Below are 17,595 nucleotides of genomic sequence, written 5' to 3' on the forward strand. Positions count from 1 at the left end.
TCCACATGCAAAACTTGCACCTGTATTTTTACACCTACAAAAATGTAATTGTGTGTGCAAATCAGAGTCTTTGCACCAGTAACTACCTGATTTGCACCAACAATCAGGCAGCTAGTGGTGTGAATATTCAACCTTGGAGTCTCACTTGAACTACACGTGCAAACGTACTCCGAAATCTTGGCAATAAACTCTTTTGCAGCAGTGCTGTACAAAAGATCCTTTTCTTGTATTCAGTCACTCATGATTTGTATCCAGTTGCTGCCCTTGCCTGGGGTAATATTTTTTCCCACATCCCCCTCCCCATATTTCCTAGATCCCTCAAGACCTGAGAAGCGAGAGATCAAATGTCCTACTCCAGGTTGTGATGGCACCGGTCACGTCACAGGGCTCTACCCTCACCATCGCAGTCTGTCCGGTTGCCCACACAAAGACAGGATCCCTCCAGAGAGTGAGTATACTGTAGGGATTTCCACACCGCAGAAAAAGGGCTGCCTAACCTGGGGAGCTGAGGCACTTAGCTGACTTGTGCCTCAAAGCACACTGCATTGCAGTCTTAAGTGTGAATGGTAACTTGTCCAGATGTATCCACACTGCCTGAACTCTAGAAGAAGTGAGGACACAGTGGCAAGGGCTTCAATGCCGGTTGCACAAGTATGAACCCGTGGCGACGGTCAGGCAAATTTGTGCAGTTCACCCTGCCACATCCTCATGTCTGTTTTTAGTGAGCTCTCTAGAGTACAGCTAATGCGGGTCCGTCGACACAGGTTGCCATTTACACCCCTAGCGGCAATGTAGAAGCACCCTTAGAGTGAAATTCACCCCTGCACGGAAGAGCCCCATCACAAGGTCAGTACACCACTGAAGTCGCACTTTAGCCCTCCAAATTCAACTTTAGTGGTGCATAGTTCATGTGCTGGCCTTCTGCCCAGGGGTAATTTTTGCCTTAAGAGCGTTGTTTAATTTCTCATGTTGTGTGATGCAGTTACAGTGTCTTACCCTTATGATGACAAAAGTTATAGCTACCCTTACAGGAAAGTTCTGGAGAATTTAATAGAAAATAATAATCTTTATATAGGTTTTTAGATCCATCTCATACAGATCTCCTTGCTATAGAATTCTATAGGGTGGTTTAAAAAAATGCAACTTTTAGAAAGGATTTCATTCTCTGTTAACTTCTCTAGATGTTGTCAGTAATTTCTATGGAACCCTACTGAGCTTCTGTTGAACCATGTCGGCTTGGTCCCTATATTGAATCCCACAGATTCTTTTCCCCCTATGGAGTAGCTTGTCGGGAAGAGGGAAGAAGGGTAAAAAAAGGAAATCTCGACAGCAGAATTTAATTATGTTTTATTGTATAGCAAAAAAAGTAACCATTTGATATGTACACTAGAGTCAAATCTCTTTTTATTCACTCATCACCTTGACAGTTACAACATAGCACATAAAGATTCATATATTCTGCAGGAAATGTTTATCACTATGCCACTGGCTTTTTTTTTTCAAATATAGATTTTATTTCTATTTGTACCAACCTCCTAAATAGAATTCTCTGTACATGTAAATAAAGTTCAGTATTGTGTGCTCATGATAATGGAATAATGGCCAAAAAAAACCCCACAACTGCTTCCTTATCTGTAATTTCAGAGGTTGCAGACCTGCCATAAACACAGAACTGCAGGAGACAAGGCGAAAGTAACAGTTATCTTCATACAAGTGTGCATACAAAAAAAATTAAAAAGCAATCTGCGTGCTTTCCAAAGGCTTGCAAAGCAAATTATTTTCTTTACTTTTAAGGTCAGCGCTGCAGGGAGCAATAATCCTGAAGATTAAAATTTTTAAAAATCAAACAAAGACTAGTCCTAAGGATAAAAGCATAGATTCAACTCCAATCACTTAAATCCACCTGAAATGGGCAGGCATGGCTCCAGAACGAAGGGGGAGGAGGAAAAATGGATTGCAATCAGCTAACCAGGAAAAAAGACCAAGCTGGCCTGTGCAGAAATGCTAATCTAGTGCTGACCTGAGCAGAGTTGGCTTGTAACTCTTTTCTATACGCAGACAACTTTTAATTGCAGTTTCATATTTGCTGATTTCTAGGAAGCCAGCATGAAAACTTGACTATTTGTCTTTTTTGCTCTGTTTTTATAAAGTTGTTTTTACTTCCCTCCCCTCTTCCCTTCCTCTCCTCGCTACAAAGTCTTGGCTATGCACGAGAATGTGTTGAAATGCCCAACACCAGGCTGCACAGGACAGGGTCATGTGAACAGCAATCGCAACACACACAGAAGGTACTTACTTCAAGTTCTAATCTGCAGGGGCTGAAACATCATCAAGGCAAACAGCAAAAATTACATTGGTTTTATCCCTGCATAATGAACTTCACACTGAGATATGGTGTAACTAAAACAGATTAATTATAGACGGCTATTAAAAATAACTGGAAATCAGACAGAATATCAGGTATCAAATGGAAATGGGCAATAAGGCAGAGCAGAGTTTCTTGGTTTGGGTGCAGGTATTTAGTTAGAATGGAGTCAAGGAGACGGTATTCCGCTCTAGAGGAAGTTTAAGATGAGGTTCTAGTCCAAATGATGGTTAGTGTTTGATGGCACAGAACACTTGTGAGGTTTCTTGGTTGGTAAAAATGTCATGCAATCAGCTATTTTCACCTGAATTTCTGCCATCTCAGCATGAATTTCATCTGTAGCTCCAACCAGAAGTGAAAAATAGCCCCCTTCTAGTTTTGTATCTCAGACGGAACCTAATCAGTAGAGATTGGTTCAGATCTGGAGATCCGAAATTGTACCTCAAGTTCTGGTTTTGCCCTTGCTCTAGTGTAAAGAAGGTTATTGGTGGCTGAGAATTCTGCGGTGGTCCTCAGAAAATGTTTCGCTAGTCAGGAGGGCTTCTATGAAGCTTATCATGCAAAGAAATGCCAATGGTGTTGCCTTGGACAATATAGGCTGTATAACAGAGTGCTGGGGTTATCTAGCTCAGACTTAGGACTGTCTTGGTCAAATCATTTGACTTAAATGGACATACAGATTGACTGACAGAATCATAAATGTTAAATTCATTTGCAGGCACTAGGTGAGTTTGCCTAATTATTTATTCATACATTGTGGGGAAATCATGAAATAAATTGATGTGATGAATGCCTCCTCACAGCCTGAGAGGCCAGGGGAAAATGAGTGAAATGTTCTCACTCACTTGATAAGACCCATTTGTCTTGCACACTAACTAGCAGGTAGCAGTGAGCATCTGCAACACAAGTGGAAGCATCCACAGTTACTGACTGATGCACGTGGGTAGCAGTTGGCCCAGAAAAGAGCAGCAAGAGTTGGGAGAAAAGTTCATTTTCAGTTCACCTGCAGGTCAGCCCAGCGATAATACAAGAGACTGTCAACTGTTTTCAGTCTGATAATCAATGTTCAACGCAAGGGGGGGGGCAGTGGTTGAGAGTTGGGTTCATGAGCCAGATTCGAGTCAAGTGTCCCGAATTCAAATCCTGGCTTGGGTCGCTGGTGATAATAAGTGCGAGGGCCTTAGTCAACATCCCAAAACTGCCATTTAAGCTCTGCTCAAAAGGTGTCTGTGACTGGAATAGCAGGGATGACCCCAGCCAGGATTGAGGTTCAGATGCAGAGCTCTGTAGGGGAAGATCATGGAGCGCCTCCTGTACTCTGCTTGTTCAAGCCAGCCCTAGCAGCATCTCTCCTAAAGGAACACTGAATTCACAGAAGTCAATAGGAGTTTTGCCTGACTCAGGACTGAGTAAACATGGAGGGCCTGGAGCCTGTCTCCAGGGCAACAAAGCCACTCCACCCATAATTCCAATCAGATCCTTGCACAAGGAGGGGAGCAGGAGTACTTCCTTCGATAAACTGAGGTTCCATGCCCCTCAAAGCCATGAATCTCCTGAGACCATGACAAAGAGCTTCTGTACAGAAGCCCTTTGCCACTGCATTAGTGTCAGGGCCCGCTGGCTTCTGCTCACCCCTGGAGAGAATTGCTTCTACAGGGGCCAGGTTTCTAGTGGCTGCCTTGGCATCAGCTACTTCAGAGCCATTCTTGGGGCTTGAAGGGGATGTTTTCCAAGCCACTGAGAAGGGAAGCCATCTAAGTTGCTGCAGGCTCTTTCCACAGGAAATTCCACCAGCTTTCTCTGTGGATGCGAAGGGGAGAACCCAGTGTCAGCCTGCGGGCTGCCTACCCAAGGCCCTACCCCTCACCTGTCCTTGCCCCACCATCTCCATGTGTGTGGAGACTGAACCCTGCAGAGCTCTGACAGAGGAGCTTCCACGGGGGGGACAGAAGAGGGGTGCTTGACACAGAGGTGACCCAAACCTTCCCAGGACCTCCCGCACCTCAACTAGGATAGGAAGGGGCAGGATCCCCACTGCAAACATCTGAAGAGGGGGCGGTCAAGGTCTGGAGGATCCAGCTCTGTTAAAATGGGAGCCGCTACTATAATTCTGAGTTACGGCCAATCATAGCAAGCATTTCAGGATCTGCATGGCCTAGGCTGTGAGTGGCCCCTCTTCAGCCTTGCTAGGGCAGAGTGGGGAGTAGGTAGCTTAGGGTGGCCAAGACAGCAAATGTGAAAAATCAGGACTGGGGGTGGGGAGGTAATAGGAGCCTATATAAGAAAAAGACCCAAAAATCGCGACTGTCCCTATAAAATCGGGACATTTGGTCGCCCTAAAGTAGCTTCTCCTCCCAATCCCTTTCATGGCTGCCCAAAACAGCAGCCCCTTCACTCTCTGCACAGCAGAAAGCACAGGGTGGGCGTGTTCTGTTCCCCTGCAGAGAACAGGACTCCACAAAGGCCGCCCTGGCTCTATCACCCACCCTTTTAGCAACGGCCCATGGATCGGAGCTCATGCACCCCGGGGTGCAATCTGTCCCGTGTCCAAGGAGCTGTGCTGAGGGGGACTGTGCCTCTCTCAAGGCAGACTCTTTTTGGGACTCCTTTGGGGCAGGGCAGCACCACACCATGGCCTATGAACAGCTGTGGCTTAAAAGCCACACTCAGGCCCCATCCATGGAGGTCGTGGCAAATGTGTGTAAAAGTCACACTCAAGCCCCCCGGTACAAGTAGATGTTGACACAACTGCACATCTACAAAGCACATTTTCCGCTTAAATCACCCCGGAAATGTTTGCTTAAGCAAGGAACCAGAACAAGTAAGGAGAAGAAATTCCATTTATTCATTAAAATTTCTCCAAATGAACCATACCTCCCTCATTCTCTCTTTGAGGAACTCAACCCAGTTTATTGATATTATTATTACATTATCTATATCCTGGTTCTTTGAATGCTTCTGAACTTTTGTTTCTGAGCAATATCACAGTGGATGCCTGAATGCTTTACAGCTTGCCAAAATAATAACAATAATAATAATAAAAAGATTTTTCTCATGGGCTCAGTGCAGATCCTGGTCTGTAAAGCATATGGAGATCTTCATCCCAGTTCCTCATGCTTAGCTTTCCTTTCTTTCTCTTTTAATTCCATACAGTTTATCTGGGTGCCCCATAGCCGCTGCTGAAAAATTAGCCAAATCTCATGAAAAGCAACAACCGCAGGCGGGTGACCCCTCTAAGAGTAGCTCCAATTCTGACCGGATACTCAGGTATGTTAGATTTATAACAAGGAAATTTGTAACAACATTTCTTCCAACCCCAGCTCCCACCCAAAATCAAATCAAATCAAATCTGTTGCCAAAAGAACCCCGTCACAATCCATTCATGTACTGCTGCATCTTGGTACTACCGATGCCTGTTATTGTGATCATAGGTCTCTCCAAGGTGCGGGGATATTTAATTGATGATCCCATGGAGGGCATCCAGGACAATGAATTGCTTCTGTAGCATCAATTAATGCTGAGGCTACAGGCCAAAGGGTTTTAACAGTACAGCAGAAGGCACTTGTGCTGATTACACTACAATGCAAACTGCCTGAGAATTATGGCTATTATATTAGCATTATAAGTAGCGGGTTTTTTTATACAAATTATTCAGTCCCAGCTTTTTTTAAATAAACCCCAACATTTGTCTTCCTTTGACGACATGGCTTGCAGGAGTGGGACCCTGTTGGCTCGACGGGAGTATCGTCATGTTTGAATGATTTGATTTATTTGTTCTGGTTTTATCTGATCTGCCGGGGATGAGGACTGGCCAGTACTAAGAATGTCCCTGATGATCCCTTGCCTGCACAGTTTTGTGATTCACGATGCTACACATGGAGTGTAATATGGTTAGTTAGTTTACAATGAGAGCACTAAGGCAAGACTGCTGCGCAAACCCTTCTAAATGTTGATGTGCTACAGCCCAGCGAAGCATCAAGCTCTGATGGGTTTTTGTTTTTTTTTCAGAACAGCTGAAAACCTAGGTCAGCTGGAGTTTTGAGTGCTTCAGCATCTTTTTTTTTGGTTGAGGGGGGAAGACCATTAGCATTATTTATTGATTTATTTGTGGTAGTTCTTCCCCCACCCCCACCCCCCCATGTGCTAAGGTCAAGATGCTCACAGTCTAAGGAAAAACCAGTGGAAAGAGGTTAGGAGGAAGGGAATAACAATAGGCATTTTATATACAATGTATATGCAAGTCAAATTGATTCACTATGGGCTGCACAGCAGAAGTGGGTCATTAAAAGGGACTCTGCAGATAGGGTAGCGGCCTTTCCTTATTGTGTGTTCACATTCACTGTGGAGTCAAACCTACAGTGGTGACTTGAGCTTAACTCTGCTCTCTTGATAATATTTAATGCCATTTCTTTTCAGCTCTCCCAAAGGAAAGCACTACCCCAAGATTTTATTTCTGTTGGCAAAGAGCAAACATAGACACAGCGTCCCACAATAAAAGGTTGCACTGTGATCTATGCAGTGAACACCACTGGATCCCGTGCAAGAATTAGGAACGTGAAATTTCCAGCCCTACTCTTTAGAAGCTCAGGGTCAGATTCTGATCTCTGTCACTCTGGTGTAGGTCTGGAGGAAATGAAATCAGAATGTGGCCCACATAGTATTTTGTAAGGAAAACCTGATAAACCCATGAACGGAGTTATGAAGAAATGATCCTGCTTTGTTTTGGGTATAATATTTGTCAACCATCCTCTGGAGAAAAGAAATGGCTTGGCACTTATGAATCACTTATGTGAATCACTTACAAAGCAGGGAACGGAAAGAGAAGTATTGTTGATTGTTGGGTTTTGGTTCTTTTTTTATCTGCAGGCCTATGTGCTTTGTGAAGCAGCTGGAGATTCCTCAGTATGGGAGCTACAGGCCCAACATGGTTCCAGCAACCCCTAGGGCCAACCTGGCCAAGGAGCTGGAGAAGTACTCCAAGGTCACCTTCGATTATGCAAGTTTTGATGCTCAGGTTTTTGGCAAACGCATGCTTGCCCCAAAGATTCAGACTAGCGAAACCTCACCGAAAGCCTTTAAATGTAAGTTGGGACAAGTGAGGGGTTTGGTGCTGAGTGCTCTGTGCTTTATCATCAAATATCACTTGCCAGAGAATACTGTGGCTCTTGGGAGGGTGTGTTTGAGTGAAAGGGCTGGGACAAGTAAGAACAGTTGTCTATGGAGTGCTTAGCCCAAAGGACAATTTCTTTGGCTTCAGCTTTGGGGAGAATTGCATCCAGTCTTGGGTACGTTCATCTGAGCAATATCTCTAGGTGGGATAAGTTACACAGTAGCCTCCAGTTTGTCCCCAGTATCTTACAGCTCATGTATATTCCTCCATTCATCCATCTGTTTCTATTCTAGCTAGTTGGCTTATATTTTTTCTCTTCTCTATCTGATATCTAACTAAGATATTCTACCTGTTTGTTTCACATATTATATTGTATTAACCACACACCTTCTAGCCATCAGTTGTCTGACATCTTATCTATCTTATCTACCTACCACTCTTATCTACCAAGGATTCTGCATGACTTGGCAGAGCCATTGACCAAAGGAAGCCTCCAAATAGATGCATGTGTAAAATGAAATGATCAAACAACCCCCCTGAGGATGGACCTTTAGGTGCAGAAATTGAGATGGACATGATGGGCTAAAATTAGAATTGTATGCTACACCTCTGTAGTGGATGGCCAGCGCAGACTCATGCAGTTTCACTGTTTAATGTTCCTACTCCATTAGTCTCCACACATGCATGCTGAATCCATCTTTTAAAGCATAAAAAAAAAAAGATTTAGGAAACCAGTTTGCAGAAGTCAGCAGCCTCAAGAGGGCTTTCTCTTTGTAGCTAATCCCACTTTCAGAGTCCTGTTTAATCCTGACGCAGCTGCTCTCTAAAAAGTGCTCATGCTTGAAAGCATCCCGGTTGTTGCACTACAATGGAAGCTCCCTTTTATTACAGTACTAAATCTGTAAAGGATCAGACAATGAAATTGGATGGAGGCCAGAGAGCACAACTGCCACTGTCATCCTGGGTTAGGGCTGATGGAAAAGTAATTTGTTTCCCAGCACAAGTGATTCTGCTGCTGAATAGATTGTGTTATTTGCAATATTCGCAAAGAATTTTCAGGGTAATTGTACTGACAAAAATAATTCCAGCAGCCCCACTAGGATAATCCTTTTTATTTTTTCTCGTCACTCATTTTTACTAATTTGCTGATTGCAAGTCCATTAGTGCCGGCAATACTTATGAAATGGAAACGCATCGCTGAGTGTACAGTGTGAAATTGAAATTGGCATCTCACCATTCTGGATATTGTCAGGTCATGCTTGCAAATACCCCGACCCCACCAAAAGACATGGATTAAACTGGACCAAAATTTAAAAAAAAAAAAAAAAAAAAGTAATGCGCAAGAATAACCATTTGGGCAAGACTCCCATGGGTTAATCAGAGCAACAAGATTAATATGATTGCCAATCATAGCAGGCAAATCTGTTCCTTTCATTAAGGACTTACTTTAAAGAGCTCTTCATCCAGAGGGATGTGTGCACATAACTCCTATTAATGTCAATAGGCATTATGCACGCACACAATGAGGGGGGAAGCAGTCCTCGAAAAGATTAGCAGTTTATACTGTCTTATTTTTAGAGTTCATAATGGGAATAATAAAATCATTTTGCTTTGCTATGGCACCTTCATCTGAGCTTGTCAAGCTGCTTTGCAAACATAGGCCAAATCTTACAGGCCTTTCGCAGGCAAAACTCCCACTGAAGTTAATGGGAATTTTGGTTGGATAAGGGCAAAGGAAAAATTGACCAAGAACTTCAGGATCTGGCATGTAAATTTGGAAAGACAGAGCCCATCCTGCAGCTGGATCTGTGTGAGAAGACCCCTCCGCCTACACGGAGACACTGATTTCCAAGGGAGTCTATATGGTTGTCAGAGTCCTTACAAATGGATTGGTTTGCAAGATTGGGGCCATGATTTATATTGACTTAATCCTGAGAGATAGCGAGTCTCCTCACATCCCACTAGTGTTTCAATGGGAGTCGAGGGTGCTCAGCATCTGGCAAGGTCAGACCCAGGTCCGGCACAGTGTATAATAATGTACAGGGCAATGTAGTTCTAGACAGTATAACTATATTGTAGGAGATTTAATACAGCTAGATCAGCTATCAGAAGAGCCCTATTTCACTGGTGTCATCATCAGAAAGTCACATTTTATAGCTGTCATTGGTGTGGTTTTGCTGTTAAAATGTGATTTTTAAAAAATTACATATGTTTGTATAATTATATGAGTTTTGAGAAGGCAAAGTTAAAAAACAGGTGAAGACTCACTATTGTTTCCCCTTTGAAGCCCTCAGGATAGTGCAGGGGCATGGTTTTAATGAAGAGGGCTACAGTATTCTGGGAATTTGATGGTGCAGTCAGCTAATGCAGGAACCTTTCACCTTAGCACACCTGAGCATGAGTTCCCAGCTATTAGCACCTTCAGTTCCAGGAGCAGTATATTTGCTGACAGGTTTATAATAAGTAAAGGGCTGCCATTGCAGTATGCATATACACTGAAATCAGTGGCATGGGATTGATTTGCCTATAATGCTCATGTGCAAGTTAATATATCAGCCCTGTATTGTTCCCTTTTTGCAGCTAAACCTTTTCCAAAGGCCTCTTCCCCCAGCCACAGCCCTTCCAGCAGTTATGTGAAGAGCACTTCATCTTCCTCTACAGGCTTCGACTATTCTCACGATGCCGAGGCCGCACATATGGCTGCCACCGCCATTTTAAATCTCTCCACCCGCTGCTGGGAAATGCCAGAAAATCTCAGTACCAAGCAGCAGGATCTTCCCAGCAAGGTGAGCTTGACGGCAAGGAAATGCAGGGGGCTGAGGGTAAAATCCACAACAGCAAAGACAATGCAAACGGGACACTGTTCAAAAAAGATCTTCAGGTAATTAACTTCAATGTACTTAAAACCAGAGCGGGCTGAAAATCAGAATTTCTGGCCTGAGGGAAATGTTGATATTTTGACATCAGTTTTCATCCTGAATCAGGACAAAATGCCAAAACTTTACACAGAATAAAAGGCTCTCAAAAGTTTTGACTTCCGAAATGGCAGAGGGGAGACCCTGATGCACGATGGGAGATGTAGTTCTAGTCAGGAAGGCTAGCCAATGGGGGAGAACAGGAACAGGAGGCATCTTAACTACAGCTCCCATTAGGCACCACATCATAAGAACATAAGAATGGCCCTACTGGGTCAGACCAAAGGTCCGTCTGCCCAGTATCTTCCGACAGCGGCCGTGCCAGGTGCCCCAGAGGGAAAGAACAGAACAGGTCATTATCAAGTGATCCATCCCCTGTCACCCATTTCCAGCTTCTGACAAACAGAGGCTAGGGACACCATTCCTGCCCATCCGGGCTAATAGCCATTGATGGACCTATCCTCCAGGAACTTAAATCTAGTTCTTTTTTGAACCCTGTTATGGTCTCGGCCTTCAAGTGAATGCAGGTTATTGTCAAACTGACCCTCAATTAAATGTTTCATTTAGATTTTTCCTAATGGAAAATCAGTGGGGTTTTTTTGCAAAAAGGAAAATGTCTTTTCTGTGGAAAAAACATTTAGAGCTAAAATTCCTGACCCGCTCTACTTGAAGCCTAGATGGGACTGGTGCTATTGGAGCTTGACTTCACAAGCACCAGGTACTGTGGGGAGCTGAGCACTTCCGTAGTAGTGCAACAGAAGGCACTTGGCACCATCAAAAGGCACTCAGCCCCAGGCAGGATGAGGCCTAAACTGAAAAATTGGGAGTAAGACTCTTGACATGCTAAAATAAGAAGTGTCTGTGCTGGCTCGGGTCCCACTGTACATCTTTTGCATAGTCAGCATGTCCTGTTTTGAAGAAAGAGTGCTTGATTGTTCATTTGGAAAATAGGTCAGTATCCACAACGGTGTCTGTAGAACATGGTATGGAGGCATGTGACTATACAAAGTAGCTGTCCAAGACAAGCATCCCTTCCAAACAGAGGTTGCATTCGCTGCTGGGACATATTCACATGGGACATTTCTGAGAGGAAATCCCATTCTGCTCCATTCCATCCCATTGCCTGTCAGAGCTTGAGGAAAGGGTGTTGCATGCTAGTACCCACTACTCCATATTGCTTTAAGCCCCTGACTGCCCTGTAAAGCAAGAAATACTCTCCGAAAACTGATTGCAGGGACTCATTTAGAATGTTGTCCCCCATCTTTCAGTCTATGGACATTGAGGTGGATGAAAATGGGACGCTGGACTTAAGCATGAACAAGCATCGCAAACGGGAGAGCACCTTCCCCAGCAGCAGCAGCTGCAGCAGCAGCCCCAGTGTGAAGTCCCCAGATGTGTCCCAACGCCAAAATAGCACGAGTGCCACTAGCAGCACCATGACCTCACCCCAGTCCAGCCAGACCTCCCGTCAGGATGAATGGGATGGCCCCATTGACTACACCAAACCAAATCGTCAGCGGGAAGAGGAGCCAGAAGAGGTGAGCGGTGATGAGACCTTGTAATTAGGTCCCTTTTCCACTGAGATGCAGAGTGATCTACAGTAATATGTTTTCACTCTAGAGACCAGTGACTCTTGGCTTCCTTGGGCACTTTATTCCCATTGACTTCAATGGGGTCAGAGTTAGGCCAGTGCTGAGTACTTTGGAAAATCCCACCCATACTGTGTTTAGGGTTTTTTCTCTCTCTCTCTCTTTCTCTTTCTCTCTCCCCGCTTCTCTGATCCCTTTTCAGCCTCTCTGTGTTCACTTTTCACTCTGCCCACTCCGTTCTCCAGTTCTCATTCTGCTTTTGTCAGTTGTTTTCTTCCTCTTTCTTTCTCCTTTTCTCACCATATCCCCTGAGTAGAAATCAGATGTGATAAGGTTGAAGTTGAATGCAAATTTAAAACCCTCTGGCCCAGATTGCTGCACCCAGCACAGGACACAGCTCTAAGCCGCCTTTCTGCCACCCTCGTCCTGGGGCTGAATCAGCCACTTAGCATAATTTAGAGCAACCTAACAGCTGCTCTAAGTTATGCAGATTGGAGTGATCCCTTAGGGACTGCTCCCCCAGCCAGGGATCACCACAGTACAGCATGCTCAGACCATGCCCCCTCCTACCCCAGCCTACTCAGGAATGCCCCTTTGCAGTAGATGGCATAAAGCTGGCTATGCCTGCTTTGCATCACCTAGGAACTCCTTAACATCATGTTAGGGCAGTTCTCCTTCTCCTTTGTGTCACTGGAGTGGGGCAGAGAGGCTGGAGCTGGGGACCGGGATCTGACCCAAAACGTGCAAGCAGCTGCAAGGTCAGGCAAAATGAGTTTCCCCACTCATGACTGAGAGGATTGCAGCGTGAATTAATGAGCCAAGTGGAGGGGAGAAATAATCAATAACTATAAACCCAGTGGCCTCATTCTGATCTCAGCGACATCAGGGTAAATCAGCAGCGACTCCAGTGAAATTACACTGGTGAACATCTAGTGGGAGCAAGACCAGAACCAGACACTGGACGTTTAGAATTCCTGACAGGAAGGATGATCCAGTGAGTAGGGTGCTAGCCTGCAACTTAGGACACCTAGGGTCAATTCCCTGCTCTACCACAGACTTCCTGTGCGAACTTAGGTTAGCTGCTTAACCTCTCTGTGCTTCCGTTTCCCATTTAAAAGGGAATAATAGCACTGCCCTGCCTCCCAGGGTTGTTGGAAGGATAAAAATACTAAAGATTGCAAGGAGCTCAGATGATGGGACCTATAGAAAGGCTACGATGGATAGATGGACTCTTTTGATTCCTCAGCACTGCCATGTTCACAGCATGTGGATCAGTAAAGATGTTATTCCCGCTGGTTTCTTACAGTCAGAGCCTGCAGCCCATTCTTTTGCCTCCTCTGAAGCAGATGAACAGGAAGTATCAGAGGAGAACTTTGAAGAACGGAAATACCCCGGGGAAGTTACCTTAACCAACTTCAAACTTAAATTCCTTCCCAAGGACATCAAGAAGGAGCTACTCACGTAAGTCCTGCCTCTTTGACGGCAGAGCCCAAGTGAAATGTATAAAATGCGCAGGACAGCCAGGAAGGATGGGGAGGTGGGAATCAGTTAAAAAAAAAAAACCACAACTAAAATGTTCAGCATTGTTTCATACTGTGATGGTCTTATTTAATCCAAACACTTCAAACCAGAAGCTTCAAGAGAAATTTCAGCCTCTGACTACTTCTGATTATCAAGATGAAGGGTTATCCCAGACGGTCTTCCTGGACCTGTGTAATGATTAAAAGAACCTAGTTGAAAGCTCTTTAGTCCCAGGATTCATGAAAATGGCTGTGAACGCATAATTTCCGAGATCATTTTCCCAATATAGTTCCCCTTAAAATTAATACTTGTGCAGTGATCGAGGGAAAGAGTTTGCCCAGTCCCCTGCCTCCTCGGGTACGAGATGCTAAACTATTCTTTGACATCCATGTGGCCAAGGGATCTCGGTACCTCCCAGCTGGTGCTCAGAACCCAGTGCCATCGTGCCCAGAGTTGAAAAGGCAGGTAAGTAGGCAGTCTAGGAGCCATCTCAGGTAGTGGAACAGTGGTTTCTGGTACCACAGAGCAGTGAGTACAGTCCCCATGAAGAAAGCTATAAAGACTCTGCAATGTATACAATTGAAACAACCCAAGTGTATATTATTGCACTGTGTGCTACATTTGAGAGGGCCCTGAACCAAACTCCAGACCTGAATGCTGTAGAAACTTGGAAAGTTTGGATCCAGAACTTTTCAGCTGGATCCCTCTCCTTAGGAGACGATGAAGAATCCTGGATCCGTATTGCTCATGTGAACAAAAGGGGAGAATTCAGATTCTGATCCAAACTTTGCAGCTTGGACCCAGCTCTAATCTAAAGGAATGCTGGAATAAACTGTCAGATGCAAGGTGTGGCAGGCTGATCCCTGAAGTAAACTTGTCAATGGAGCTATTATTCCTAGGCTTATTTCCAGAGTAAGTCTGACCTTTTAAAAAAATATAAGGTAGGAAGGGCCCAACAAGCCTTCATTTCGCTGACCTCTTTCAGTCTAGTTCATTATTTGGCAATGCAAGTGGGAGTTTTGAAGGGGAGTATGTGATGCTGGAAGGAAACGGGGAATATGTGGAAGTCCCAGGTGAGCAGAGGAAGAGGGGAATGAATCCTCCCTACATGAGCAAGACACTTCAAACAATCCCCATAAGCAAAATTTTAAAGGTTTTTTTTTTCAGAAATGGCGTGAGCATCAATTTCTGGGGTGGGTAAGCCAAGTTCTCCCTGATCCCTGGCAGTATTCAAAGGGAGACTGTTTCATGGCAATGAACAGCTCTGGAAAGGAATCTTCCTGGCGTTCTAGGCAGCTCCGAGCTTCCTTTCCATACCAGGGACACAAGTCCTCTTTGATCCTTCTGCCATCATCTTGAACTACGGTGCACTGCATGCAGGCCATCCATGAACAAACTCATTTGTCATGTAGATTTGAGTTTTTATGTCCATATGGTCCCTGCATCATCTCAAGATGCTGGTGGCAAGTGTCTGGGAAAGTGTTGCCCATTTCTGTCTCGTTTATGGCCACCCTCATTTATGGCCACCCTACCCCACAAGTCACTAGTGCCACACAGCAATGTATATTGTTGGTTGAACATCTGCAAGTTAATCGTAGTTCCAGTGATTATATATATATTTTTTGTTCCTGTGAGAGGGACTTGAGGTTGATTTTCCTTTCTGTATCTTGGTGTGAGTAACCTTTGCATGTGCCCCTTGTCCCATAATGCAGAGGGAGTGGAGGCAGCAACAGCAGAGGGTATAAAACAAGTTGTTTTGTGGGGCATCAGAAACGGGAGTCCCAGGACCATCATCATGGACAAACTATGAGGTAGTTGTCCTGCCCTAGTACCAAGATTCTATCCAGTTCCTGTGCATTGTGTATTGATGTGGGTTGCTTCTTTCTGTGTTCAGAGTACAGCCATCTCCTCCCCGCCCCAACCCATTCTTGGTATTTCTACTTTCCACCACCCTCAAAGGTGCCATGTTTTGCAACCCTCTGACCAGATCCTGTCATTATTGCTTTGTGCATCTACCGCGGTTGCTCCAAGCGGATGCAAGACACTCCCTCCCCATAAGGGTTGAGGACATTGTCTTTGCAGGACTCCCTCAATCCCTTCAGCTTGGGCAGTTAGGGACAGGACCAGGCCCCAAATTTGGAACCATGAATAATAGTATCTAACACTGCCATTAAGTCACTGGGCTTGTTTCTATGCAGAGAGCTGTACCATGGCTGGGCAAGCTGTGCTATGGAAAGGCAAGGAGGGATGCCATATTGCAGACATGCCGAGGCAGACACAATGCCTGTGGCCTGCTGTGGGAATTCACTGAGAAGCAGATCTTGCACCTGTCTTTGGAGGTGTAGCTTGTGCTCCCCCAGCACTGGCCTGGTGGGCTTTTCCAGCATCCAGGGAAGGGAAGCAAACTCCAAGCCCAAGTCCTTCAGAAGGCCCTTTCCGCGGGGTGCTTTTTATTGTTTACCACGATAGTCAGACAACAGAATAAAACAGCTGCTGAAATCACTGACCATAATACCCAAAGGCCTCAAGAGGTCACGATCTTCCCCTGTGATATCCCTGGACCCAGCTTCTTCTTCCTTATATGCTCCATCCAAACCTGTGACAGGTAGGGATCACTTAATCCTTTCCAAGTTGCTGCTTTTACTTGGTCACATGGCCTTATTCCACTAGCCATGGAAAATGGAGATGGAGTCATGGCCATGTCCCGACCCATTTGGCATATCGACCACTGCTGGTGGCACTCTGGCTCTCCCAGCGTTTGTCCTTATGGAGCACAAGGGATGGAGGAAGATGGCTCCCTAGAACCCCCACCATACCTTGCAAACCCATGCAGGGGGAGCCAGAATTCATCCCAAAGTATTTCATTAGCACTAATTCCCAGATATGGTCCTGAACCCAAAAATCCATATTTGAAGACTGTGTTTGGCTACACTGTATCATAAGCCCCACCGTATGCAACTGTAGCTGTGCAATCACGTACAGCATTATGGATTTTATTTCCTGAATATCACAAACCCACCACACCTGTCCTATTGCCTATAAGATTCACTGGGAAGCGGTGGGGAGGTAGAGAGATATAAAACAAAGCCAAGATAAACCATCTCTCTGCAGCATGCCCAGCTCCAGCTGTTAAAGAATTATGAGTGAAACCCCAGATATCATGAGATTTATTTTTTAAATTGAGGTCTTTTCATTGGCCTTCAGGTGATGGAACATTTAGGATTCAGGCTTTTCTCTGCAGCCTTAAGTGCTAGAAACTGAAAGAAAGTAAGCTGTAATAACTAGACCTTCACCTGTCAGGAATGGTCTAGTTATTTTCTTTAGTCCTGCCTTGAGTGCAGGAGACTGGACTAGATGACCTATTGAGGTCCCTTCCAGTCCTACACTTTTATCATTCTATGAAAGCTGAGATTCACAGATAATCACCTGATTCCAGCAGCTGGGGGTTCTAATAAAATGTCACAAGACTGTGATAAAAACCACGAGAACTGGCAATACTGAGTCTGTAAAGCTGGTTTTCCATTTACAATGCCATTAAGGCTGGTTTAGTTCTTCCTTTTAAAAACACAGACAAAAACAAAATACCCCAAGCAAACAATCTTTTTACTCATTCTTCATATTTTGCCACAAATTCCTTCAAAGAAGGAAAGGTCGCCATGGCCTTTTGGGAACAAAGGGAAAGAGAGCAGGCCAAAAAGGAAGCAGTTGGTTTATTTGTACAGATTTCTACCGGCTGCTAACACTAATAAGTAAATATCAAGGCCAAGGCTAAGTTGTGCTAACAAAATCCAGAACACACCCCGGTATTTCACCTACCCAAAGAGCCCTGGCCCACACACCAACCAAATTTATTTTATTTTTCACCCAAGAAAGGTTTCTTCCCTGTTTTTACCCATGCATGAATCTTTCAATGAGTTTATTTCTTTTTGGCACTTACACTTTTTATTATTTTTGTTCAGTTGCCCTACCCCAGGCTGTGATGGCAGTGGACACATCACGGGAAACTATGCCTCTCACCGCAGGTTTGTTGACCTACCATTTCAGGTTCTGACTCTTTAGACTACATATTTTTTTAATCGTGTGGATGGTTTTGTT

At 44.7% G+C, this 17,595-nt stretch overlaps 1 protein-coding gene across 8 annotated transcripts in view; it reads left to right on the forward strand.

Annotated features, from left to right (window-relative positions):
- The window catches only part of MYT1 (myelin transcription factor 1), a 113,585-nt gene that overhangs the window by 68,871 nt on the left and 27,119 nt on the right, over window positions 1–17,595 (forward strand). For 6 of the 8 annotated variants that reach the window (XM_084646151.1, XM_084646152.1, XM_084646157.1 and 3 more), the window contains 9 exons: window positions 314–448; window positions 2,198–2,288; window positions 5,519–5,632; window positions 7,232–7,446; window positions 10,056–10,261; window positions 11,659–11,928; window positions 13,286–13,440; window positions 15,213–15,311; window positions 17,460–17,522. In XM_084646151.1, the coding sequence (XP_084502277.1) occupies window positions 314–448; window positions 2,198–2,288; window positions 5,519–5,632; window positions 7,232–7,446; window positions 10,056–10,261; window positions 11,659–11,928; window positions 13,286–13,440; window positions 15,213–15,311; window positions 17,460–17,522 (1,348 nt within the window). The remainder of the gene's footprint in view (window positions 1–313; window positions 449–2,197; window positions 2,289–5,518; window positions 5,633–7,231; window positions 7,447–10,055; window positions 10,262–11,658; window positions 11,929–13,285; window positions 13,441–15,212; window positions 15,312–17,459; window positions 17,523–17,595) is intronic. The other 2 variants (XM_084646153.1, XM_084646158.1) reach the window with 2 other exon arrangements.

This window comes from Lepidochelys olivacea (assembly GCF_965140295.1).
Source record: "Lepidochelys olivacea isolate rLepOli2 genome assembly, chromosome: 13".
Classification (NCBI taxonomy): Eukaryota; Metazoa; Chordata; order Testudines; family Cheloniidae; genus Lepidochelys; species Lepidochelys olivacea.